This window comes from Betta splendens, chromosome 24 (assembly GCF_900634795.4).
Source record: "Betta splendens chromosome 24, fBetSpl5.4, whole genome shotgun sequence".
Lineage (NCBI taxonomy): Eukaryota > Metazoa > Chordata > Actinopteri > Anabantiformes > Osphronemidae > Betta > Betta splendens.
Genome location: NC_040901.2, coordinates 385,893 through 411,601, shown reverse-complemented (window position 1 = coordinate 411,601; position 25,709 = coordinate 385,893). Strand labels below are relative to the sequence as shown.

Genomic DNA, 25,709 nt, shown 5'->3' with positions numbered 1-25,709 from the left:
GCTACAGTGTTGAAGACATGTCTGTGAACCACACAGTAAGCTAAAATAAAAGGGTTTTTAATATCTTTATGCAGTCTGCATTACAATCACCCATCTCAGCTTTCTGTATCACAAGGCTGGTGAGGAGTTTCTATGCAATGTTTGTTTTGATCTCCCAGTACAACTTAAACAGAGTGACACTGTGGTGGAAATTTTGCAATAAAGGCAGATGAGAGAGAGTTGTCCTTTTGTGCGATTTATTGAAATAATAAAGAAAATAAAAATAATGAGGAAAGCAAATAAAAAGCCAGCTGGGGAGATCAGAACATACACCACGGAGGTATAATGCAAAGATCACCCGATCCTAAAGTTGCTTCTGCCTTTTAGCTTCTCTGTCCGACTAGGGTGGAATGTCTTTCTAACCCAATCAAATTACATGCACCATCTCCTCCCTGTCGCAGTATGTGTGAAGATATTTACATTCTCACACCTGCATCGCTGACGTCCAACTATCTGTGAGAAAGGAGCACCAAGTCTCAACAGACAGAGACACAACTCCCCGACCTTGGGTTTGGGAGCTAGAGTTGAGAGTCTATCAGGCAGAGACAACCATTGAACAATCTAGGTGAAATGTCAAATGCATACAGTAAGACAAAACATAAGATATTAATTGCAGAACATAAGTCATAAATCATATAATAACTGCATAGAAGTAAGGAAGACACATAGAAATAAGGAAGAGACAATTTTTCCCATAACACTCCCCCCTTTTGATTACACATTAATCAAACCATAAAGGAATAAAAATTGTCAACCTCACATTCTGTAATAATAAAAGATTCTTGCAAATGAAACAATAAGGGTATTAACTCATCAAGATTCAAAATACACCTTCACATAAAATGCAAGTAACTTGCAAAGGTTGGGAGCTGTTTTGGTGGGTAGTTATACAAGAATAACTTCTGTATCGGCATGTGAAAAAAATGAGCCCATACCATCGTCAAAGTCATTAAGTGAGTTAGAGTTGGGGTTTTTGAACATAGTGCATTGTGTCATTTGATACGAGAGTGTTGCTGAGGTCGCACGCATGATGAGACCTCTAACCAGTGGGATAACGTAAAAACCAAACAAGAGAATCACAGCCATCTCAATGATAAGGGAAACAGCTGCGGACATGAGAACAGATTTCCATTTTCCAGACATTTCGTCTAGCCAATTCCAAGGGGTAGAACCTATACCAGAGTTAGCTGAGATTCTGAAGGCCGTGGAGCGCCTTCGCCACAATACCATTAGAATCAGTGTTATTCAGGATGTAAGTACAACATGCGTCTCCAAACATAACACAAACGCCTCTTTTCTCTGCTAACAACGTGTCTACGGCCATTCAATTGTAATGTAATAAAGACAATTAATGTATGATAGCCATAGGTTTCCGATGGGGTTCTGCTTCATATAATCTTAAGATAGATTTCATGCTTTCGGATCTTTAATTGTACATTTGCGTCTAGATCGAATAGGAGATTCAGGGATTTAACCAGAATGATGATGCGTTTTGTCTCATAACCTCTGTCATCTGTAGATGAAGGATAAAAACGAATTGTAGCAGTGAATAAGTGATTGTGAGCAAATTAAACACCAAGTCAACTTCAGGATATTTAAACTCAGTGTCGTTGTTGTTGTTGTTGTGAAATTTTCTCATTCAAAAGTATTGTGTAAAGTTACATAGAAACATCATATGATAAAGGCAACAATCCAAGTAACATAAAATGAAGTCTAACAAAGCATGTTTACAATTGATGTCTCGTAACAATCTGCTTCTTCCTGTTGAACAGTAGCGTTAGATTATTTCCAACCTGTGTGTTGATGTATTGCCAGTTCGTTGGAGTCCTTCAGGTTGTGATCAGCTGATCACAGAGACACTTGGGATTCGTTATCACCGCCAGGTTTCCTCCCAATGTCGTCTGAGTCACTGTCACTCCCATGATGTGAAGAGTCTACACGTCGTCCAGCGTCGGCAACTCAAAGCTGCTCGTGTGTGTGTTTTCTCAGGAGCGTGTGTGTAGATGTATGGTCTGATAGTGTGATTCACCGGTGCAGCTTCAGGCGGCGCTTGGCTCACACCTTTAGCTGAACGGTCAACGCAGCCTCGTCTCAGTGCGTGTGTGAGCACAGCGAGGGTCGTCCTTCTCAGTTCTTTATGTCAGTGGTGGTTTTCTCCGTGGGATGTAGATGGAGGGTCGTCTGTTGGATGAGGGACCTTCCTGGATGGAGTGGATCCAAATCGCTCTCTCTGCGATCTTTACAGCCGTGTGGGTCGTCAGAAGGACCTGGAAGGGGCCTCGCCACCGTTTGGAGTCCCAATTCTTCCTCCTGAACTCCCTAACGATCGCCCAGTCTCCCGGTTGGATGGTGTGTAGTGGTCCTGTCGACTGTTTTCACCTGTTGGGAAATCTGAATTGTGGGGAAAAAGTGTTTGGACGGCACGGTTTGTCGTCAGGCCCAAACCAGACTCCATGGCTACAGGTGGAACCATTCGTCAGCCAGAGTCTGTGTTCTTGTGAGGTAGAAAATGTTTAAAGCACAGGGAGAGAGAGGAAGGAAAGGATAGAGAGAATTGGAGAGAGGGAACAAGGATCAGGAGAGGAAACGAGGATCAGGAGAGGGAGGGGTTGTTGGGCAGTGACCTTCGCAGCAGCGTCTGCAGCTGCATGTCGGCAGAAACACAGTTGTCAATGATGTTGTGAGTGGGACAGTTCCAAACAGCATTAGCTGTAGGCAGCAGGACAGCGTCCAGCAAAGCAGAACCTAATCATGATGTGAGATAGGTTTGCAATCAGACTTCAAAAGCTTCCTATGCTTCCACAGAGAACCAACGTGTGACAAGCGTCTGTGGAGTCTGTGTAGATGGTAACACACTCTCCTTCTGCTAGTTTACTAGCTTCAGTCAATACGATCAACTCTGCAGCCTGAGCAGAGCAGTGTCTTAGCAAAGCCAGACTTCAAGACGGACTCTTGATAGTAATGTTCAGCATGTTGAGCAAGGTGGTGTTGTATCTAAGCCATCGGGCTGTAGAAAGATGTGATCTATTCCAAAAGAATCAAAGACACAGTATGAGGACAAAAGAACAGAAGTCGTACAACCTGATTTCTCATCCACTGTTTGAGTGAAAGGTCGCGTAGGGTCAGATCAGGGAGACCCAAAGTAGGAGTCGACTGAAGAGCAAGCATGAGGTCAGTGAACGTTGTTCAGCCTCAGACGTCCACGTGAGACAAGAAGTGGACGATGAAGACGTCTGCATCAGAACCCTGAGTGGGGCCTCAAAGACAGTAAAGTTAGGAACGAAAGTCCTACAATAAGAACAAAAGACCTAGAAAAGACATAAGCTGTTTATACGTGCACGGTTTAGGCAGGTTTCAAATTGCTTTAACTCTGTTGGGTGAGATGGATTTGCCATCAGCTGTAATTACAATGACCCAGAAAATAACCTTTGTCTGACCTAACTGTAATTTAGACAGGCTCTCTTTGTGGCCTGTAGCATCCAATGATTCAGTAGCTTAGTGGTGTCTGCAGTAACGCTGTCTATGGCTTCCTTTAAGAGGGTGTTGTTGTTTACATGGTCTGTGGTCAGATTTAGGTGTGATGACCACTGGTTCACATCCTCTGATCAAACCTACATTATGTCTGTGTGTGAGCCACAGGGAAGCAGGGCTTCCTGTGAGGCTGAGTGTTGGCTCAGAGCGTCCTCTGAAAAATAAAAACAAAAGCATGTAATGTGGGTAAATACGTCACATGGGGTCGGAAGTCGTTCACCAGTCTCCACCCCGTTGACATCTGTTCACGAAAGGACCCACGTCCTGTCATCTGTCTCCATCATGTTTTCACAGAGGGACGTGTGGAACTGTAAAATAAACATCAAAAATCTTTTTGTTCGTTAGTAAAAGGAATCGCAAGCGCAGACCTGTGTTCATCCCAAAAGAGGGAAGTTGAGGTCAGTTTGTGTGAAATCATAAACAAGCTGTGATGCAGCCTGTATGAGGGCCTCAGTTACAGCTCCCCTTCAGCAGCCAATGATAAGAGCACAGCTGAGCTGAAGTTAACACCAACAAAAGAGGGATTATTTAGAATGTCTGTAGATGTAACCTGCACTCCGTCTGGAGTGGAAATCAATCAAATCTCTAAACTACACATGAGATCTCTTCCTAAAAATTTAACTGGGCACAAGTTTGAAAGCAAAAATAAATCTCAAGGTGTCTTTCTGTCAGATGTTGCACAAGACAGTGAAAAAATAAGTTGTTCTTTAATAGTCTGGTATGTACATTTATTATATGTCATTATTATTACTTCTCTCTAATAGTCGTCTTCCCTTCAATAATCATTAATAGTCTGTTTCAGTCAGTTTCAGTCTTCCTATAGTCTGTTTTGTTTTTCTACAGTCTGGTTTTGTTTTGTTTTCCTACAGTCTGTTTTGTTTTTCTATAGTCTGGCCAGACAAACCTATTTTGTGCACAAATCTTTTTAGAAACATGGAGGATTTTATTACTGAATTTGTTGCAAGTTAAACATAGTTTAAACCCATCAGACTGCAAAGTCATGCAGCAGTTGTCATTTAGCTGTTTGTCATCATTTTAAAATCACTCTGTGGGATTTTTCAAAGCAAAAAGCAATTCTTCATTGCGAGCAGATAAGCATGAACATGAATTTATCAGCTGTAAGCGTGTTTCTTCATTGCGTGTATGAATGTGTGTGTGTATGTTTGCGGTACCGTCTTGTACGTCACGTGAAAAGGAACCGTCACCTTCCTCCTTCCCCAACCATCAGTCTGATGTGAGCGCCAGTGGGTGAAGCCTTTCGATGGGACAGTTGTTCCTCGATGACAGACCTTTCCTGGATCCTCAGATGCAGCTCTTTTGGGCCGATCACGTCTGAAGCCTCTCCTGTTGTTTCAACCAGTGTCTGTGTCAGAGCACGTCTTCTCTGCTGTTGCTCTGTCCTTGTTTTCCTTTGCTGATTGTCATAAGCAGGTGTCTGTCAGACACACACGCGTGTATGACAGTTTCACGGCCTCTGAAGCTTCAGACACAGTCTTTTCCTGCTGGTGCAGGGCTTGTAGTAGCTGGTTCATCTGATGAGCCCAGAACGTGACGGCTGCAGACGTTGTGGGAGTCTGTGAGGCGTCCATGCTGTGGCCTGTGTCCTCCAGCTGCTGTGGTGTCAGAGCTTCCACCCTGTTCTGGTTGTTGATCAGGCGCTTCTTCTCCTTCGGTTCTTCTGCTGATGGTGGGAAAGGAGTCCAGATCCGGATTTACCCTCATCGCGCTCGGTTCTGCATTAGAATAGAGAGCAGAAACAATGGGAGCATTTGCTCTTGGCATGATATGTGTGCATGGTGGCGGTGTGCAAGCTTCCACAGAGTTGTTATCTTTTCTGCCAGCTACGTCACCACTCTTGTCCTTTCTCCCTCCTTTTGGCATTTCTCTTTTTGGCATTTCAGTCTTTCCCTGCGTTCTGATTCTTTAACCCAAATTTCAAGGCATCTGTTGTTTAATTCAATTTCTTCTAAAGTTTTAACTTTGATCGTTCTACTTTTACGGAGCTGTTTCTCCTTCTCTTCTAATTTTTCTTTTAAAGCGCGTATGTCCTTCACACTGAGTGATCCACCTTCTTTAAACCCATAATGTTTTGTCCAGTCATGAAGACATGACACGCACTCATCACCATATTTACGTCTCATTAATTTTGTAATGCTGCAGTCTGGTGGTGGAGACTTAGATCGCCCCGAACCCATCTTTCAGAGTCCCGGCGGTTTCCTGCCTTAGATTTTTATGTGTTCCGGCCCGAACCTTTTTTCGAAATTTCTCTTCCACGGACGTCTCCGTAGAAAGGGAACCGCTCAGATCAGCGACAGGGTTCTCGGAAGTGGTCCCTCACCGTCAGGCCCCTCTAAGACCCGGGTCCCTCGTATCTCAAAACCACTTCCCCCTGCAAACGCGCTCCGTATTTCAGAAGCCGTCTTTTATTTCCTTGTCCACACCCTTTGGACTGCGCTCAGATCTGCACACTGGTCTGTATCCTCAGTACAGACAAAAAGCTCGGTCCCACGAGCCAACCCTTAGCAACCACCGTCTCGGCCACCAGGGCAGACTTTGACCTAATTAATTTTACCCGAATATTAAATTTTAAAATTATAATTTTTTCCTAATTTTATATTTTGGATGTTTTCAGCCAAATAGTTGTTTTAGAAAGATTATCATCTCTAGTCCTAATTATGTTTTCTTTTATGTTTTAGTCTAGTTGGGGATGCTTTAGAATTAATTGTTATTTGCCTTACTTTCCCTAAACCAAATGATCAGAGCCAAGTCAACCCGAATACCTGAAACCAATTTCAAACCCGTTTTCTTTCTTTTTTTTTTTTTTTTTTTTCATTAATAAGTCGCAACAAAACGGAATCTCTCTCACCGGGCCGGGTAGAGGTTTTGTGTTCGTTGGATCTCGTCAGAGGCGATCCAGACGGGTGAGCAGTCCTCCCACTCAGAACAGCTGTCGAGGTTTGGAGGCTGAGCGACCCTAGTCCTCAGGACCGCCGTCCCTGATCACGCCGTCCAGACGACCTGCCGCGGGATCCTGTTCGTAGACGCCAATTTCTGTGGTGGAAATTTTGCAATAAAGGCAGATGAGAGAGAGTTGTCCTTTTGTGCGATTTATTGAAATAATAAAGAAAATAAAAATAATGAGGAAAGCAAATAAAAAGCCAGCTGGGGAGATAAGAACATACACCACGGAGGTATAATGCAAAGATCACCCGATCCTAAAGTTGCTTCTGCCTTTTAGCTTCTCTGTCCGACTAGGGTGGAATGTCTTTCTAACCCAATCAAATTACATGCACCATCTCCTCCCTGTCGCAGTATGTGTGAAGATATTTACATTCTCACACCTGCATCGCTGACGTCCAACTATCTGTGAGAAAGGAGCACCAAGTCTCAACAGACAGAGACACAACTCCCCGACCTTGGGTTTGGGAGCTAGAGTTGAGAGTCTATCAGGCAGAGACAACCATTGAACAATCAATGTCAAATGCATACAGTAAGACAAAACATAAGATATTAATTGCAGAACATAAGTCATAAATCATATAATAACTGCATAGAAGTAAGGAAGACACATAGAAATAAGGAAGAGACAATTTTTCCCATAACAGACACGTTTTTGCAATTAAGCACAGTACACTAGCAAAAAGGGTACTGATTGAGTTTTAGTCACTTCAGTTGATCTGTGTAATTTCTGTTTTGTATCAAAGTTACTACAGGACACAATGCTCAATGTAGGGAGCAGTATATAGTTCAACATGCAACACTGACCCAGCAGGGAGAGAAAGTCTGGTAAGAGGTTGTGAAGAGCTTTTGTGCAGTCTTTATAGTGGATAAGATGCAGTTGAAGTACTCAGGCAATGCTAAGTTCAGAGGAGGAAACAGTTAAGATGTGGGTGTGTTTGTGAGAGCGCTGGAGGAGGAGGGGAGAGAAGAGAGCACAAGAGAGAGAGGGAAACACACAGAGAGTATACCACGAAGCGACAGCACCAAGGGAAAAAGTGTGTGCTTGTTAGAATGCCAGTAGTCTGACTAAGGACAATAGCTAAACATCAGCAGATATAGTCAGTAAGACACATCACAGAATAACACAGTAAAAGTTTTTTTCAACTCCTTGTTATAAACTATTTTTACTAAGCTTTCACACAGTCTGCATTAAAATATTGCATCTCAAACAAGAGGTTTCTTACAGACAAAACGTAGAAGGCATGTTTTAAAAGAAGACTAGATTTCACTGTTGTCATTTTCAGTAATCCTTTAACCACAGGCTTGTGGCTTCTAAACACCTTGCCCTAAAATGTATTTGCTCCTTTAAAGCACAAACAGACAAAACAGGTAAATCTAGTCATAAAACAATTCAAATTAAGGATAACATATTAATTTACAATTAAATGATCAAATCTTCCGTACTAAGATAAATAGGTTTACTAGGTGCTTCCAAAAACAGACTTTTCTTATGATGGAAGATACCAGAAAAACCTGTTAATGTGGATGATGGCTGTCAAATAATACACTGTTGAGTATGAGAGCAGTGGCAATTTTTATTATCATGGGTCATACCTTTATGATACAGCTAGATACTCCTACAGTTGGGAGTATCTAGTCCTTCCTTACACTTTATCTCTTAGTTTTATCCTTGATTGACTTTCACATGGTTGTTACACACAATATGTCAGAGGTGTGTGTTCATACTGTGCAGATGCATGCATACTTTTGAGGCCTAAAATATTTATGGTAGACTGAGCATGTGAAGTGGAGAGCAGCAGTTGGTCAGTCTTGTATGTGTTGAATTACAGTATAAGGCTAACTGCAACAGACCACATGGCTAAGGTAAGCCCTGTAGTCTAGTACATGGGTTCACTGTAACTGAACCCTCTGTGTTGTGACTTTATTTCCAGGGAGTGAGCGGAATGTCCGTGGATGAGAAGCCTGAAGCCCCCATGTATGTGTATGAGTCAACTGTACATTGTACCAATATCCTCCTCTGCCTCAACGACCAGCGGAAGCAGGATATCCTGTGCGATGTGACTGTCCTGGTGGAGGGCAAGGAGTTCCGTGGCCACCGGGCTGTGCTGGCTGCCTGCAGCGAATATTTCCTTCAGGCATTGGTGGGTCAAGTGGAGAATGGCTTGGTTGTTAGCCTTCCAGAAGAGGTATGTCCAGCAAACATGCAATGAGATACATGTGAAATGCAAATATAAAAACAATGCAACATGAAACCTCTTTCCCTGGCTTTCATACATATACACATTTACTTAAGGACTTAAGTAAGCATGTTACTAAAAATACTCATCGACAACTAACAGAGCCACCTGAACTTGGGTATGACGCACACAAACGCTTTGACAGGATGAACTGTAAGAGCTAATTTGTAAATCATTGTGATGATCTGTGTTTTTATTTTAGTTTGACAAATTTTCTTTGCTCATTACAGCAATCAAATATCTTTACTGACATGTCATGTCAGCTTACTTGAAAAGAACAAATTTAACCTTGTTAATTGCTGTAAGTGCATGTAAAACTATTTCCTATTTTAACATGATAATTTGAGTAGAAATCATGTCTTGATGTTAAGCTTCAAGATAATAAAAATGAATTATTAATTATTATAATAATTTAAAGAGATTATGCCATGTGCTGAAATTAATAAAATTAACTTCTGTCACATAAGATCAATAAAACATTGTTTTGTGCCTCTAGTGGAATCCTGGTGAAAAGGTGCTTTGTTAAATCTAGATGTTTGTAGTTGTCAATTAGCACCTGTGAGTTGGTTCTCAGCTGGTGGCATTTTGTGTCCATGTTAACACTACCTCACACTTGGCACTCAGGTTCAGCAAGACTCCTCACTTTTACCTTGACTTTCACAGTCTCTTATTGATCCCCCTCACCCTTTGATGTGTTGATGTCACAAATCTGTGCTATGGGGCATGTTATGCTGCACAAATGTAGCTGATAGGGCCAGAAAACATAATAAACTGTCAAATAAGCGTGTTACCACTCAATTAAAAAGTAATTTTCCATTCCATTGTGCAACCATTTTTTTTTGCTTAATTAAAAAATGACTAAAAGGACAACCTCCTGCACATTACTAATGTATGAGCTACTGTTTCAGGTGTGAGATGGAATGTAGCAGTCAACACCTCAAATACTATGTTATTTATGTGTCAGAAGGAGAATAACTATCATTAGTCACTATTAGATTTTCAACTGACTTTCTTACTCGATTATTTTGTTTGTTAATCCCTCGCCAATTTTCTGTAGAAATGCAGAGCTAGCTGGTTGAAGCTACCAATTATTATCTGTATTTCATTAGTTTAGTCATTTTTGCAGTCAGAGTAGTACTGTAGAGTGTGAAATTAAGATGTTGAAATTGAGAAAAAAAGTGATAATAAGTCAGATGAGAATCAAATGGGAAATTAAATTGGACAAAGAAAAGCCTTCGAAAAATTAACATTAAATGTGATTTTATTGCAATTGAAAGTTACATTTTATCTTTCATAAAACCTATACTTGCATATTAGTTTACGCATGAGTATTGACTGACAGAATTGAATGGGAATCACAGTAGGTTTAGCCAAAGAAATACGCACTTTCTTAAAAATGGAAACTAAAGCGTAATAACCAAATTGGATATATTCTTTGATAGCGACACCTAGTATATGTACTGCGGCACATTTGCATAAATGAGACCCCTCTTTGAAAGCAAAAGGGTTTATGTCACTGAGTTGTAGATTAAGGGAGAAGCTAGCCAGGAATGGGAATGGGGGGAGTGGAGTGGCGTTGTATTGCTGAGCAGTCAGTCTTTTTATGACATTATATTTGTCAAACTTTCTAAAAAATATTACATTAATTGTGAAATGTGGTCAAAATATATTTTGGCCTTTTATCCAATTCAACGTAATAACTAAATTGTCATTTAGTCACTAAAGTCATCCCAGAGCACAAGACCTTACAGAAATATTAGGCAATAGGTAAAAGAAAGGAAGGAAGCAGGAGCAGATCTAGGCTCAGGGTGGGTGGCCATCTTACCTGACTGGTTAGGATTATAGGATAGAGAAGAAGGAAAGTAACAGCAAAAACAACAACAACAACAACAGCAACAATTAGCAAATAAATCATAGTCAGGCTGGTTGGGACAGCAAATTGCATTCTGTTAGCATAGAGCTTGGAAGCTGATAATGCTTGTGGAAAGGTACACAGAATGCTATTATCCCAAAGTGCCCTATGTCATTCTGATGAGTTTGTCTAAACTTTTTAGATTAACGTTAAACTTTTCAGTATCTATTTCTACCCTATGTGTGCGCTGTTTTTTCTACAGATCCTTATGGATTCGGGTAACTAAGAGCACAAACTTTATTACATTTGCACCATGTTTTATTATCTTTTTTGTTCAACTTTTTGAGCCAGTCTCGGGGGACCCTTTAGGATGCGGCTCCATTCATTACACTTTTAGCAGAATCGAGTCTCTTTACGCTGGAAAGCCAGAGATTCCAGCTGAGATATGGAAAAATTCAGAATCAGAATCAGTTTTATTCGACAGGTTTGCACAAGACAAACATGAAATTGCGTCTGGTCTGACTCTGTCTTTTTATAACCGCATGCCGAACATTAATTATTTACATATTATTTACAGTCATATACATAAGCATAAAAATAATAAAATAAGATAAATAAAAAATTGCAGCACTACCGCTTATTCCCATGCGGTGACGCGGGTGTGCTGTTAGCTCGTCCAGCTAACGGCTGCAATGGACCCAGGCCACATCATTGTTAAACAACAATTCTATAACAGGGACATTGAACTGGTAGCAGTCAGAATTTGGCTATACTCAACCTGAGCCTCAGCCTAGAGAGAGTACTAGTACTCTGGAGTACTTCCTTTCTGCTTCCGGTTCTGAAAGTAGCCTAATCTAAGGAGCTGCACCACTTCAAACTTGGCGCCTTAACCTCCCACCCAATGAAGGCATGGAGAGGATCGTCCTCAGTCACCTCTGCACTTAGGTGAGTTTAGCAATAGAGCTGTTGCAGTTTGCTTATCAACCTGGCATCGGGGTGGATGATGCCATCATGTATCTGCAGCATCGGGCTCTGTCTCACAGGGAGTCCCCTGGAGCACTGTGAAAGTCATGTTTTTTGACTTATCCAGTGCTTTCAATACCATCCAGCCATCACTACTGAGGAGGAAGCTGGAGGTGGTAGTTGTGAACCAACATGTGGCTGGTTGGACCATCAACTACCTCACAGACAGTCCACAGTTTGTGACGCTGTGTGTGGAATGGGTTAGCCTGCACCACGGGGGCACCTCGAAACTGTGCTCTCACGGTTTTCCATTCATATTGTACTTCAAGTACAAGTCCCACCACTGTCACATCCAGAAGTTCTCTGATGACACATTGATTGCGTATCGGGGGGGAAAATAAGCAAGAGTACGGGGGGGGGGGGGCATCTCTGACTTTGTGGGTGGATGTGAGGATAACCACCTGATCCTAAACACGAGCAAAACCAAGGAGTTGGCGCCTAACTTGTGGCCTGGTAGCTCAGTTGGTAGGGCATCGACCTCGGAAGGCAAAAGGTCTGCGGTTCGAATCCCCGCCTCGGCATCAGGTGTGTCCCTGAGCAAGACACTTTGCGCTAGCTCCCCGAGCGCCGCTCATGTGGCAGCTCACTGCTCCCCCAAGGGGGATGGGTTAAATGCAGAGAATGAATTTCCCCACTGTGGGACTATTAAGGGTTAATTTATTAACTTGTGGTCCCCTATAGCACACACAAAGACTCCAGGTTTCAGACATTGAGTTTGTGGACACATTTAAATACCTGGGTGTTCATTTAAACAATAAACTGGACTGGTCAAACAAACTGGTCTGTACAAAAACAGCCAGAGTCGCCTCCACCTGCTGAGGAGATTGAGGTCCTTTGTTGTGTGTAGGGAGCTGCTACAGACTTTCTATGATACTGTGGTGGCCTCAGTAGTCCTATATGGAGTTGTGTGCGGAACAAGGGCAGTACAGGCAGAGACAGGAAGAGACTTAACAAGGGCTGCACACTGGAATCCATCGAGGAGGTGGCGGACAGAAGGAAGTTGGTGAAACTAACATAAATTGTGGATAAACCCTCCCAGCCCCTTCACCTCACTGTAGAGACTCTGACCAGCTCATTCCTCCCCACAGCCATCAGACTGTACAATACAGCACTGCAGTGACACAACCACTACACTGTGTACTTGCTGTGTTATTACAATGCCATTATCATCACAATACTAATGTGAATCTCTCATGTTTCTACACTATGTACTTAAGATGTGCAATACCTCTTTTTAATTTTTTCACTATACATAAATGCTGTAAATATGCACAATATGATCTTGCCTTGTTTTTGTTTTTCTTGCACAGTTAATGTTTTTTGTTTCTATCCTGTTTTGTCAGTTTAATGTTTCATTACGGCTGCAAATGAAAGATTCCCCCATCGTGAGATTAATGAAGTCTTATATTATCTATGCCGACATCTCCCTTCCTATTTTATTCTCCTTTGTGCTTCATTGTTACCAGGTATTTACAACACTTACACTTTTGATTCTATGTCACTCCCTTTACCATTTTTTTCATTAGACTGCTGTGTTGGTTGTGGTGTAATCACATATGGTAGCAACTGCTGATACTAGCTGAAAAAAGATCCATAGTGAGCTCAGCACTTTTCCTTTAGCAGCTTTACTGTTTATCAGCAACCCTTGATGCAGCGAGCCTACCTCATTCATACCACTGCCCTAGTGTGATCTGCAGTGTTACACTTTCAACAAATCCCACATAAAGAAAGCCTTTAATTTTAGCCACACACAGATATATTCATATATAGATTAAAAAAATTCTGCACAGCCATACTTTAATATAGAGCTGAGAAAAAAAAATGTTACCTTAGACAAATGCTTGCAAATATATATGAGGCAATCAGTTGAAGAGTGTGCACAGTAAAACCATTACAAAGATTGCATTACAAAATTCTGTGTTACGCGCATGAAAAGAATAAAGTTTTAGCTTTCATCAAGAAATGTAAGGGCGGTGGTCTCTGGGCCGGTGCATGCAGTAGAACAGGGGTGTCAAACTGATGCCATTGAGGGCCGCTGCCCTGCTGGTTTTCCACCTCTCCCTGCCACAGCTCCTACTGATTAACTTGACCAGTTGTGTTAAGTCAATGACAAGCTGGAAAAGCCAAGTGACACATCTGATCAAGGTAATCAGCAGAGAGAGCTTGAAAACTAGCAGGGACACCGGCCCTCGAGGACCGGAGCTCAACACGTGCAGCAGATGAACAAGAAAATAACCATATGAGGGAATTCAGACTATTCCAACAATACCAGACAATAAATATCCTATAAACCAGAAAAATAATAAAAAATTGCAAAATAATGTAAAATTATAATGTAAAAATACTGAAATTCCAAGCATTCATTTTTTTTTTTTTTGTTCTGTCCAGCACTTTAGCAAGCAGCATATATTACGCTGAGTGCCATATTGTGATGGACAGCTTTGCTTTAACAAGAAGAGTATATATAGAATATATATACTCTTCCTGATTTATGGTTTATTTAATGGTTTATTTAGCTAATCCAAAATGTGTGTGATGTTGCTGTGTTGGTGGACAGGTTAGGTTTCTGCTTTAGGGTGTGTATGCGGGAGGGTGGGGGGTAAGGGGTGCAACCAGCTGCTGAAACCAAGCAAATCTGTTAAGTAAACAATCGGAGCAGGGATGTACCTTAGGCTAACACATTCATAACTAAACAACTTTTGTACCATGGTTTACCTTGGAGATTAATACTAATACCAATAATAGTGCTAAGGTATGTGCACATACTCATATACATATACATATAATATACATACATATGTGCATTATTATACATATTCCATACTACTTAATAAAAGTCATGACATACAACACCACAAATTCCATATTCACACATTATTGATATTGGTAGTGATAAGTATCAATAATACTTACAGTTGGATTTGGAAAGTGTCCCACTACAAGCTTAGTAAGGCTGTAGCTTAACATTATTCACCCAAAGGGTGAGGCAGACGTTGGTGCATGAACAATGCCACTTGTGGAAGCCAGGGTGATGTGAGGGGCTCAGCCACTACGCCCATCCAGCAAGCAGAGGAAGGAATCCTAGCAGCCAGGGAGCCCACACACCTTCAGTTCCAGGAGGGCAGGTGTTGCGACCCAAGCCGCCCACACAGAGCCCCCCAGGCAGAGCTGCAGCAGCCACAGAGACAGCACCCGAGGCCAGAGCGGGCCACCGGGGGTCAACGCTGTCCGCCCCATGAGAACCAGGGGCAAACACTCCCCCCGGCGGGAGGGTCGGCCTGAAAGAGTAGAGCCCGAGGACCCACGGTCCGTAGGGAGCCCGCCAGAAAATGCCCCCGCGCCCAGAGTGGGGCCCGCCCCCAGTCCACCACCCCCACATGAGCCGAGCGGGGCCTACCCCATCGGCCCGACCTCATCCCCTGGCGCCACAGCGGCCTGCAGCACAAGGCCAGCAATTGGTGGGGTCAGCAGAAAAGAGACCACCCAGGCAGACGATCATCGCACCCCGGGCGGAAAACCGCACCACACACATACCAACTCACACAAACACAGACGCATACACCCACCTACATGTGCAACACACATCATCACATCAACACACACACACACACAATAGACTCTTTCACAACAAACTAGTCAATCATACGTGAACCAGACGTTGGTGCATGAACAATGCCACTTGTGGAAGCCAGGGTGATGTGAGGGGCTCAGCCACTACGCCCATCCAGCAAGCAGAGGAAGGAATCCTAGCAGCCAGGGAGCCCACACACCTTCAGTTCCAGGAGGGCAGGTGTTGCGACCCAAGCCGCCCACACAGAGCCCCCCAGGCAGAGCTGCAGCAGCCACAGAGACAGCACCCGAGGCCAGAGCGGGCCACCGGGGGTCAACGCTGTCCGCCCCATGAGAACCAGGGGCAAACACTCCCCCCGGCGGGAGGGTCGGCCTGAAAGAGTAGAGCCCGAGGACCCACGGTCCGTAGGGAGCCCGCCAGAAAATGCCCCCGCGCCCAGAGTGGGGCCCGCCCCCAGTCCACCACCCCCACATGAGCCGAGCGGGGCCTACCCCATCGGCCCGACCTCATCCCCTGGCGCCACAGCGGCCTGCAGCACAAGGCCAGCAATTGGTGGGGTCAGCAGAAAAGAGACCACCCAGGCAGACGATCATCGCACCCCGGGCGGAAAACCGCACCACACACATACCAACTCACACAAACACAGACGCATACACCCACCTACATGTGCAACACACATCATCACATCAACACACACACACACACAATAGACTCTTTCACAACAAACTAGTCAATCATACGTGAACCAATGCACTCTCAGATACATTCTCGCACCCACACCATTCGCTTGATCACATTCGTGGGGAGGGTAGGTCTCCGGCCTGCCGTCCATGTGGCCCCAGGCAGGGACCGCAGCTCCTCCCGAGCCCCGCCCAACCCCCCCAACCCGGGGGAGGCAGAGGGCAGCAGAAAAAGGTACCCCAGAACCCTGCAACCCAGCTTGGACGTGAGTGTGTGGAACTAAAGTGCACTGAAGGTGGGTGACACCTCCAGGAGCACGACCGCTGGCTGACGGTGTGTCCCCCGGACAGTGCCCCCCCCTCGCCCTGAATGTCTTTTTGCAGTTAAAACTGGGTGGTGATCTCTCCACCAGGGCCAGTGGGCGAGGCCACAACTGGCCTCAGCCCGAGGCCCCAGTGAAGGAGCCCACCCCTTGCCCTAAATGTATGTGTATGTGGCTAAGTATGAGGAACTTTGGGAGATAGCCAATACTCCGAGGGGTCCAGCAGACAGAGCCATCAATGGGAAGGCTCTGTCTACTGGCCCCCCCGGAAGGAGCCCCCAGATTCCTGGACAAGTGTGTATGACTAATGCAATTAAAACTGCAGAGCATCCCACTTGCAAGGGACAGAACCACTTCCCAGTAGCCCCGATCCCTCCATCAGCTGGACGCCCCTTGCAGACCTAAGTGGATGAATGCGGAGAAATGTAGTTGGGAAGCAGAGCACCAGGGTCCGCAGAGCCAGGTTCCCGACTGGCTCTGCTACCCATCCCACCACCCCCCACAACCCCCAGCCAGGAAGGGACAGCCGAGACCCAGGGACCGCAGTACTACTGCCCAGGCGCCACACGCAGCACAGCCAGAGCCATGCTCATCCTTCTTTCACACTTACCCATTCTCTCGCTCAAGTATGCCCATGCTCGCCCCGTGTAGTGCTACACATAAACCCACACCCAGAGCCAGATGCATCGTGTCTCTACCCTGAAAGAAGCACAACTGAATCGAACAGACAAACGTTCAGACATTGCTTTACATTTTTAACCAAAAGTTATATTTTGACAATGTGTTTGAATAAATACATTGTTTTCATTGTTTCATTCTGCAGCTTTTTTGATTTAAAGCAGACAGTTGTCAGAAAGCATTTGATTTATTGAATATTCAGTTGTTCTTCTATTGACTGTGGTGGAAATTTCCCATAAAGAGGCAGATGAGAGAGTTGTCTTTTGTGTGATTTATAATAAAAATAAAGGAAAATAAAACTAATGGTGAAAGCAAATAAAAAGCATGGATGTTGATTGTGCACATCAACAAACCAAAAACCAGCTGGGGAGATCAGTGCACACACCACGAAGGTGTGATGCAAAGAGCCCACGATCCTCAAGTTGCTTCTGCCTTTTAATCCCTTTCTCTGGCTCTGGTAGAATGTCTCTCTGCAGCAATAGAATTGTTTGCGCCACCTTATCTCGCTTTGAGTGAGAATGTTTGCTTTCTCACTTCTGCATCATCATGTCTTGTTATCCAAAAGAAGGAACACCCAGCTTCCAAGACAAGATGCATTCGCTTTAACAGCCTTTGGTCTGGTGGGGAGTCATATAGGAAGGAGCGCGAGTCCGGGTGTAAAAGACAAACATACATCAAAACTATCAGTCAGTCAAATGGAACGTCAGATTTTTAGACTTGATGTACGACAGGGTGCAAGAGATTACTTGTTTGTGTAAGAATGTTCAGTATTGCACCTAAACATGACGACTGGGTTGGAGAAGAAAAAGCACAAAGGCACAATTTTTCCATTACATTCCCGCCTTTTGATTACACATTAATCAAACACTAGAAGAATAAAAATTGTCAAACATTGCATTTTGAAACAGAAAAAAAATGAAACAGTGAGTGTATTAACTCATCAGGATTCAAAAATATACCTTCACATTAAATGCAGGTAACTTAGGGATAGAAGGTTGGAGCTGTTTTAGTTGTGGTCTTCATGTGTACATCAATTAATGTATGTTAGCCATAAGTTTCCGGTGGGGTTCTCTTTTATATAATCTTAAGATAGTTTTATGCTTTCGGATGTTTAATTGTACATTTGGGTCTAGAGTGAATTGGAGAATCAGGGATTAACCAGAATGATGATGCGTATTGTTGCTTGTGTTGTCTTATGACCTCTATCATCTGTAGATGAAGGATAAAAAGTAATTGTAGCAGTGAATGAAGTGATTGTGAGCAAATCAAACACCAAATCAACAGGATATTTAAACTCAGTGTTTTTGTGAAATTTTCTTTTCTTCAAAAGTAGTGTGTAAAGTTACATGGAAACATCATATGATAAAGGAAATAATCCAAGTAACAAAGTTTAACAAAACAAGGTTACAATAGATGTCTGGTAACAATCTGTTTCTTCCTGTTGAACAGTAGCGTTAGATTGTTTCCAACCTGTGTGTTGACGCATTACCAGTCCGTTGGAGTTCTTCAGGTTGTGATCAACTGATCACAGAGACACTTGGGATTTGTTATCACCGCCAGGTTTCCTCCCAATGTCGTCTGAGTCACTGTCACTCCCGTGATGTGAAGAGTCTACACGTCGTCCAGCGTCGGCAACTCAAGGCTGCTCGTGTGTGTGTTTTCTCAGGAGCGTGTGTGTAGATGTATGATCTGATAGTGTGATTCACCGGCGCAGCTTCAGGCGGCGCTTGGCTCACACCTTGGCTCACACGGTCAACGCAGCCTCGCCTCAGTGCGTGTGTGAGCACAGCGAGGGTCGTCCTTCTTAGTTCTTTTCGTTAGTGGTGGTTTTCTCCGTGTGGTGTAGATGTAGATGGAGGGTCGTCTGTTGGATCCGGAACCTTCCCGCAGTAGATAGAGTGGATCCAAGTTGTTCTCTCTGTGACTTTCAAAGTTGTGCGGGTCGTCAGAAGGACCTGGAAGAGGCCTTGCCACCGTTTGGAGTTCCAGAGTTGGAGAGAGATAATGAGGATGAGGAGAGGAAACGAAGATCAGGAGAGGGAATAAGGATCAGGAGAGGGAACAAGGATTAGGAGAGGGAGGGGCTGTTGGACAGTGACCTTCGCAGCAGTGTCTGCAGCTGCATGTCGGCAGAAACAAAGTTGTCAATGATGTTGTGAGTCGGACAGTTACAAACAGCATTAGCTGTAGGCAGCAGTGTGTGTGTGAAATCATAACTCTTCAAACTTATCATCAGGACCAGAAGACACATGTGCTGTACAGGACAGGTCAGATGCGTCTCTGGAGGTCGTATCACATGGGGAAACAAGCTGTGATGCAGCCTGTGTGAGGGCTTCAGTTACAGCCCCCCTCAGCAGCTAATGATAAGAGTACAGCTGAGCTGAAGTTAACACCAACAAAAGAGGGATTATTTAGACTGTCTGTAGATGTAACCTGCACTCCGTCTGGAGTGGAAATCAATCAAATACCTAAACTACACGTGAGATCTCTTCCTAAAAATTTAACTGGGCATAAGTTTGAAAGCAAAAATGAATGTTAAAGTGTCTTGCAGTCAGATGTTGCACAAGACAGTGAAACAGTAAGTTTTTCTTTAATAGTCTGGTACGTACAGTAATTATTACTTCTCTCTAATAGTCGTCTTCTCTTTAATAGTCATTAATAGTCTGTTTCAGTCTGTTTCAGTCTTCCTATAGTCTGATTTTGTTTTTCTATAGTCTGATTTTGTTTTTCTATAGTCTGGCCAGACAAACCTATAGTGAGCACAAATATTTTCAGAAACCCATCAGACTGCAAAGTCATGCAGCAGTTGTCATTTAGCTGTTTGTTATCATTTTAAGTATAGCATTTTGAGCAAAAAGCGATTCTTCATTGCGAGCAGATGAGCATGAACATGAATTTGAGCGTGTATCAGCTGTAAGCGTGTTTCTTCATTGCGTGCGTGGAAGTGTGGAAGAACCGTCATCTTCCTCCTTCCACAACTATCAGTCTGTGAGCGCCAGTGGGTGAAGCCTTTTGATGGGACAGTTGTTCAATAACAGACCTTTCCTGGATCCTCACATGCAGCTCTATTGGGCCAATCACGTCTGAAGCTTCTCCTCTTGTTTCAACCGGTGTCTGTGTCAGAGCACGTCTTATCAGATGGAGCTCACTCTGCTATTTCTCTGTCCTTGTTTTCCTTTGCTGATTGTCATAAGCAGGTGTCTGTGTCAGACACACACGCTTGTAGTGGCTGGTGAGTCTGATGAGCCCAGAACGTGATGGCTGCAGACGCTGTGGGAGTCGCTAATTTTACCCGAATAATAAATTTTAAAATTAAATTTTTTGTTTCTTCCTAATTATTATATTTTGGATGTTTTCAGTCAAATAGTCGTTTTAGAAATATTATTATCTCTTGTCCTAGTTATTTTTTCTTTTGTTGTTGCATGTTTTAGTCTAGTAGGGGATGTTTTAGAATTAATTTTTATTTGCCTTACTTTCCCTAAACCAAATGATCAGAGCCGTGTAAACCCGAATACCTGAAACCAATTTCAAACCCTTTTTTTTTTCTTCCTTCAACAAGTCGTAACAAAACGGAATCTCTCTCACCGAGCCGAGTAGAGGATTTTGTGTTCGTTGGATCTCGTTGGAGGCGATCCAAACGGGTGAGCAGTCCTCCCTGCTCTGAATGTCTGTAGAGGTTTGGAGGCTGAGCGACCCTAGTCCTCAGGACTATTGTCCCTGGTCACACCGTCCAGACGACCTGCAGCAGATCCTGTTTGTGACGCCAAAACTGTGGTGAATATTTTCCATAAAGAGGCAGATGAGAGAGTTGTCTCTTGTGTGATTTATTATAAAAACAAGGGAAAATAAAAATAATGGGGAAAGCAAATAAAAAGCATGAATGTTGATTATGCACATCAACAAACCAAAAACCAGCTGGGAGATCAGTGCACACACCACGAAGGTGTGATGCAAAGAGCCCCCGATCCTCAAGTTGCTATTGCCTTTTAATCCCTTTCTCTGGCTCTGGTGGAATGTCTCTCTGCAGCAATGGAATTGTTTGTGCCACCTTATCTCGCTGTGAGTGAGAATGCAAACATTCTCATATCTGCATCATCATGTCTTGTTATCCAAAGGAAGGAACACCGAGCTTCCAAGACAAGATGCATTCGCTTTAAGAGCCTTGGGTCTGGTGGGGAGTCAGATAGGATGGAGCCAGAGTCCAGGTGTAAAAGACAAACACATATCATAAACTATTAGTCAGTCAAATGGAACATCAGATGTTTAGACTTGATGTACGACAGCACAAGAGATTAGTTGTTTGGGTAAGAATGTTCAGTATTGCACCTAATCAGCACATGACGACTGGGTTGGAGGCACAAAGGCACAATTTGTCCATTACACGGCGGACTGGCAGTCTGTTGCAGGATGCCGGCCTGTGGCCTCCAGAAAAATAAATGATAACGTCTCTGCATAGAAATTATGGAACAATCTGAGTGTCCCTTAATTCTTAAATATTACCCGTTATGGTCAACATCGTTTTGCTCATATTTTTATATCCTCTTTAATTACACAAAGCTTTTCTGTATTTATTGTATATCGTTTTTCTCTGGTGTGACTAATTGTTTTCACGTGATTAACAGTTTCCCGGTTTCACCTCTTAGTGTTGCCAACGGCCCAAAACTATAGAAAAGTACTTACGCCAGTCAGGGAGCTACTATAGATCTACACTCTTTTCTACAGTACTTCACAGTTTTAGATACATCTGACTGTAGGCTTAGTTTCGTGCTTATCCCGGGTTTTCGTGCGTAAGTACCGTTTGTTCAAGGCCCCTGCTGGTTTTCCAACTCTCTCTGCTCCAGCTGAATATTGATTACTCAAGCGTGTTCAGTGCCCTGCAATGGACTGGCGACCTGTTCAAGGTGTACGCTGCCTCTTGTCCTCAGCAAGCTGGTATCGGCTCCAGGACCCCCACGACCCTGAAAGGGGAAAACATGGATGGAAGTTTGATCAGTCAATCAGCAGCTAAAAAAACACACCTGATCAAGGTAATCAGCAGGGAGAGCTGGGAAACCAGTAGATCAGTAGCTCTCAAGGACCAGGATTGGGCACCCCTCGTCTATACCAATTAAAAATTTCTATTGCCTAAGAAATTATGTTACTATTGGTAAATGTACATACCTTCAGTCCTGAGGTGAGCAGCATATGTCTGTATACCAGAGGCCTGCAGTGTCGACAGACAACCTTCTTGCATGTGGGTAACTACAGTATATATAAAATACAATGTTACACTTATAGTAAATTGTATTATTGTATTTCTCCTATAAATTTAAAGGCTATATTACATAAGCTATAGGTAGCTGACCAGATAAGCATGCTAATTGTAGAGTCCTGACTAATTAGCAACTAAGCTTGGAACACAAAACATTCAGCCTATATACAGTATATGTACATTTCATGGCAGTAGCTGGCTTATTTTTCTTTGTCTCTGTGTGTAGCTGTTTGTGAGATGGTTTGTCAGAAGTCTAGTTTTGGTTTGATTGTATCGTGGAGGGAGGTGTTACAGGTTTTGCTGAGCGGCGTGACCCCATATTCGTGCTGTCAAGTGTCTAAGGCTGATATCAACATTTCACAATGTGTTCATTTTTTTAACAATTTTTCACATTTTTTTAAACTGTGTTGTGTTCCAAATACAAGGTATATTTCATGTAAAACACTGAATAGATTATCTTAGGAAGATCATTATTTAGCGCAACGCACTTGGGGTAGCATTTTCTAAACAATTCCCACAAGTAGTTAATGACTGAAAAATAGCAGCACTTAGTATGGAATTATTTTATGAATGCTGTTAACGAAAGTGGGTGTAGAAACAACCACTGACACAGACAGTGGTGGAGTGCTGGAATGACTCACATGTTGTTATTATTAACCTGAGCCTGATCTCGCAGCCTGTAATTGTTCTTTGAGCAATGTCTAATTGCCTACATTGTTCAGCATAATCTCAGTAAACATATTAGTTGTTTTTACAGTGTTTCTTTATAGCTCTTGCGCTGTCTGACTTCACATGAAGTACTCTGAACAATTGTTATGCTCATGGTAATTCTGGCAATTTCCCCGTTTTTTGCAGGTCACTGCCAGGGGATTTGCCCCATTGATGCAGTTTGCCTACACCGCTAAGCTGTTACTCAACAGGGAAAACATCAATGAGGTCATCCACTGTGCCAAATTCCTACGCATGCACAACCTTGAGGATTCCTGTTTTCGCTTTCTGGAAGCTCAACTGCGCAGTGAGGAGGACAGCTTGCTGCCCTGCCACAAGGTGGCTGCAGAGCCAAACAATTTCGATGATGAGAGTATGCAGTCAGAAGTGGAAAGACCTCTCTCTCCCAGGGTACTGCGGTGTGCTGATGCCCTCACCTCCTTTAGAAGGCCTGATGAGGATCGGCTTGCAATGGCTGTGTGTAGTAACTTCTCAGATAGCAGACTGGACTTTGATCGTCATGGAGCGTCAGACCTGCCAAGATGCCCCAAGTACAGGAAATACCAGTGGGCTTGCAACAAGCACAATAATGACACCTTCTCAAACACCAATACCTCAGGTTTTCCAAGCACATTAAAGGAGAGCAATAAAAGCAGGGCAGTGATTGGTAAGGGCAAGCTGGCTGTGGCACAGATCAAAGCTGAACCCCAGGCAGAGGAAGAGGTTATTTCATTGTGCCTGTCAGGGGAAGAGCAGGACAGTGTGACAGCCATGGAAATGGATACTCCAATATCTATGGAAAGAAATGAGAGATCCAGGTCTCCTTCCTGCCTCCGAGCCTTCTTCAAGAAAGGGGTGGCCCTCTCCAGTCTGCCCAATACATCACAGCAATTATTTCCCAATAGACTGGCTGGCCCCCAGGACAAAGGTAACTCTCAGGGAGATCTTAAAAAGGATTTGATTCTGTCTGTTACATCCCCAAAGGACGTGGACAGTTTCCCTGCAGATTTGTCGCTCAAGTCAACTTCCTGTGATGGGGTCTGGAAACAGGAAGCGGAACTAGATCGCCGTAGTGTCATATTTTCTTTAGGGGCTTGCAACCGTATGGGGACCCCAGCGCATTCCTATCCTGGCGGAAACAATTTAGAGATAGAGCTCTCTGAACACATGCCAAAGGGCCTGTGGACTGGAGCAAGCCAGTCCCTCCCCACCTCCCAAACCTATTCTCCTAGTATGACCTCCACTGAGCCCCCATTCCTGTGCCGCCCACGACCCAACACCAGCTGTCCAGTGCCAATTAAAGTTTCCCCACGGTCACCACCTTGTGAAACACGCACCAGGACTTCCAGTTCCTGCTCCTCATACTCTTATGCTGAGGATGGCAGTGGTGGCTCTCCTTGTAGCTTGCCACAGTTTGAGTTTTCTTCTTCACCGTGCTCCAATGTGGCACGGTGCCTCAATGTAGACCAGCAGGAGCAAAGTGTGGAGGGTGATGGGCTTTTTAACCAAGTGCTGCCCAAGATCAAATGTGAGCAGTCATACGCCACCAATTCTAGTGATGAGTCAGGCTCCTTTTCAGAGGGAGACAGTGAGTCCTGCCATATACAGGAGCAGGAGCCAGAGGTAAGTGTAAATTTCAGGTTTAACACACAATGCAACCAACACACTCTTTTTGCTGTGGCTATTAAGAGTTTTGGCCTACTCTTCAGAGCTACATTAACAGTCATTAATCTGTAATGTTAAAGTTGTGCGGCACAGTGGTTACATGCTCTCACTGGGTTCTCCAGCTTCCTACTACAGTCCAAGGACATGCAGTCAGGTTAATTTTTGACTCTAAATTGCCCATAGGTTTGTCTCTATATATGTAGCCCCAATTATGGTCCTGCAACCAGGGCCCAACCTCTTGCCTATATAGCTCGGGCATACCTCAGACCATTACAAGGTTAAAGTGGTTTAGCTCGAGTATTGAAGCATGACTGACTAATATATATCCATTGTTTCCCCCTATGGGCATAGGTGCACGCTGATAATATTATTTAGCATCATGCACGGCTAGAGAGCCGAAGGTCTGCAGTAGATAATGTGTGGGTGTGTGATCTCCTGCCCTTTCCAGATAGACTAACTAGGTTTCTTATCCTAGGAGAAACACAGACATATGTAATTGACCCCCCTATAGTATGTATATGCTTTATTTCAACAATTATATGTGATATCTAGCAGCAGAGAATTTGTAGAGTGCACTGCAAAAGGATTATAACAAACACATTACAGCAGTACTGTTCCATGCCTATATTTAATTGATGATGGCTGAAACACTGTGTGGGTGAGAAGCTTATCTCAGTCTTATAACGGCACTGGAGTTCCTTTTGACAATGCTGAATAGGATGAATAGTCAATCCTGTAATCATCTTCTCCTAATCCACCTGGGCAGGCGTCCTACAAGGTGTGGACTACAACACTGCTGTTGTTACTTGGAAAAGATCAAATTGGGGCCTTTGAACTCCCTGACTGAGTACAGCACATGTGTAAAAACTGAAGTGTTTGTGTTGATTATAAATATTGTGGCTATGGCAAAAAATTATACATCTCCAAAATGTCTGAAATGCAGACACTATCATGTGTCTGTCTTTAGCCTAACACAGTTGCTATCTTCATGCAGAGCTTGACCTTTTACACCTTTTGGCTCCAGGAGGCTTTTTTACATTCAGTGTTGTTTCAATGCATGTTTACTGGACTTATATAGTGTTTGTTTGAGTGCATCTAATGGAAAGAGCATCGTCAAGTTAGAGAAGAAGAGAGAGAGGAGCATATGCTGTGTTGCCATAGTGATCAGATAACAGCCACTTGGTGTGTTG

At 43.6% G+C, this 25,709-nt stretch overlaps 1 protein-coding gene and 1 long non-coding RNA gene across 4 annotated transcripts in view; one reads left to right on the top strand and one right to left on the bottom strand.

Annotated features, from left to right (window-relative positions):
• Nucleotides 1-25,709, top strand: part of bach2b (BTB and CNC homology 1, basic leucine zipper transcription factor 2b) — a 73,229-nt gene that overhangs the window by 28,858 nt on the left and 18,662 nt on the right. For all 3 annotated transcript variants that reach the window (XM_029140808.3, XM_055506107.1, XM_055506108.1), the window contains exons 2-3: nucleotides 8,463-8,717; nucleotides 23,002-24,477. In XM_029140808.3, the coding sequence (XP_028996641.1) occupies nucleotides 8,475-8,717; nucleotides 23,002-24,477 (1,719 nt within the window). In that variant the 5' untranslated portion in view covers nucleotides 8,463-8,474. The remainder of the gene's footprint in view (nucleotides 1-8,462; nucleotides 8,718-23,001; nucleotides 24,478-25,709) is intronic.
• Nucleotides 220-7,321, bottom strand: LOC129603662 (uncharacterized). The gene is made up of 2 exons (XR_008693785.1): nucleotides 5,821-7,321; nucleotides 220-5,303 (listed from the first exon to the last, which is right to left on the bottom strand). It is a non-coding gene; the product is annotated as an uncharacterized LOC129603662 (long non-coding RNA).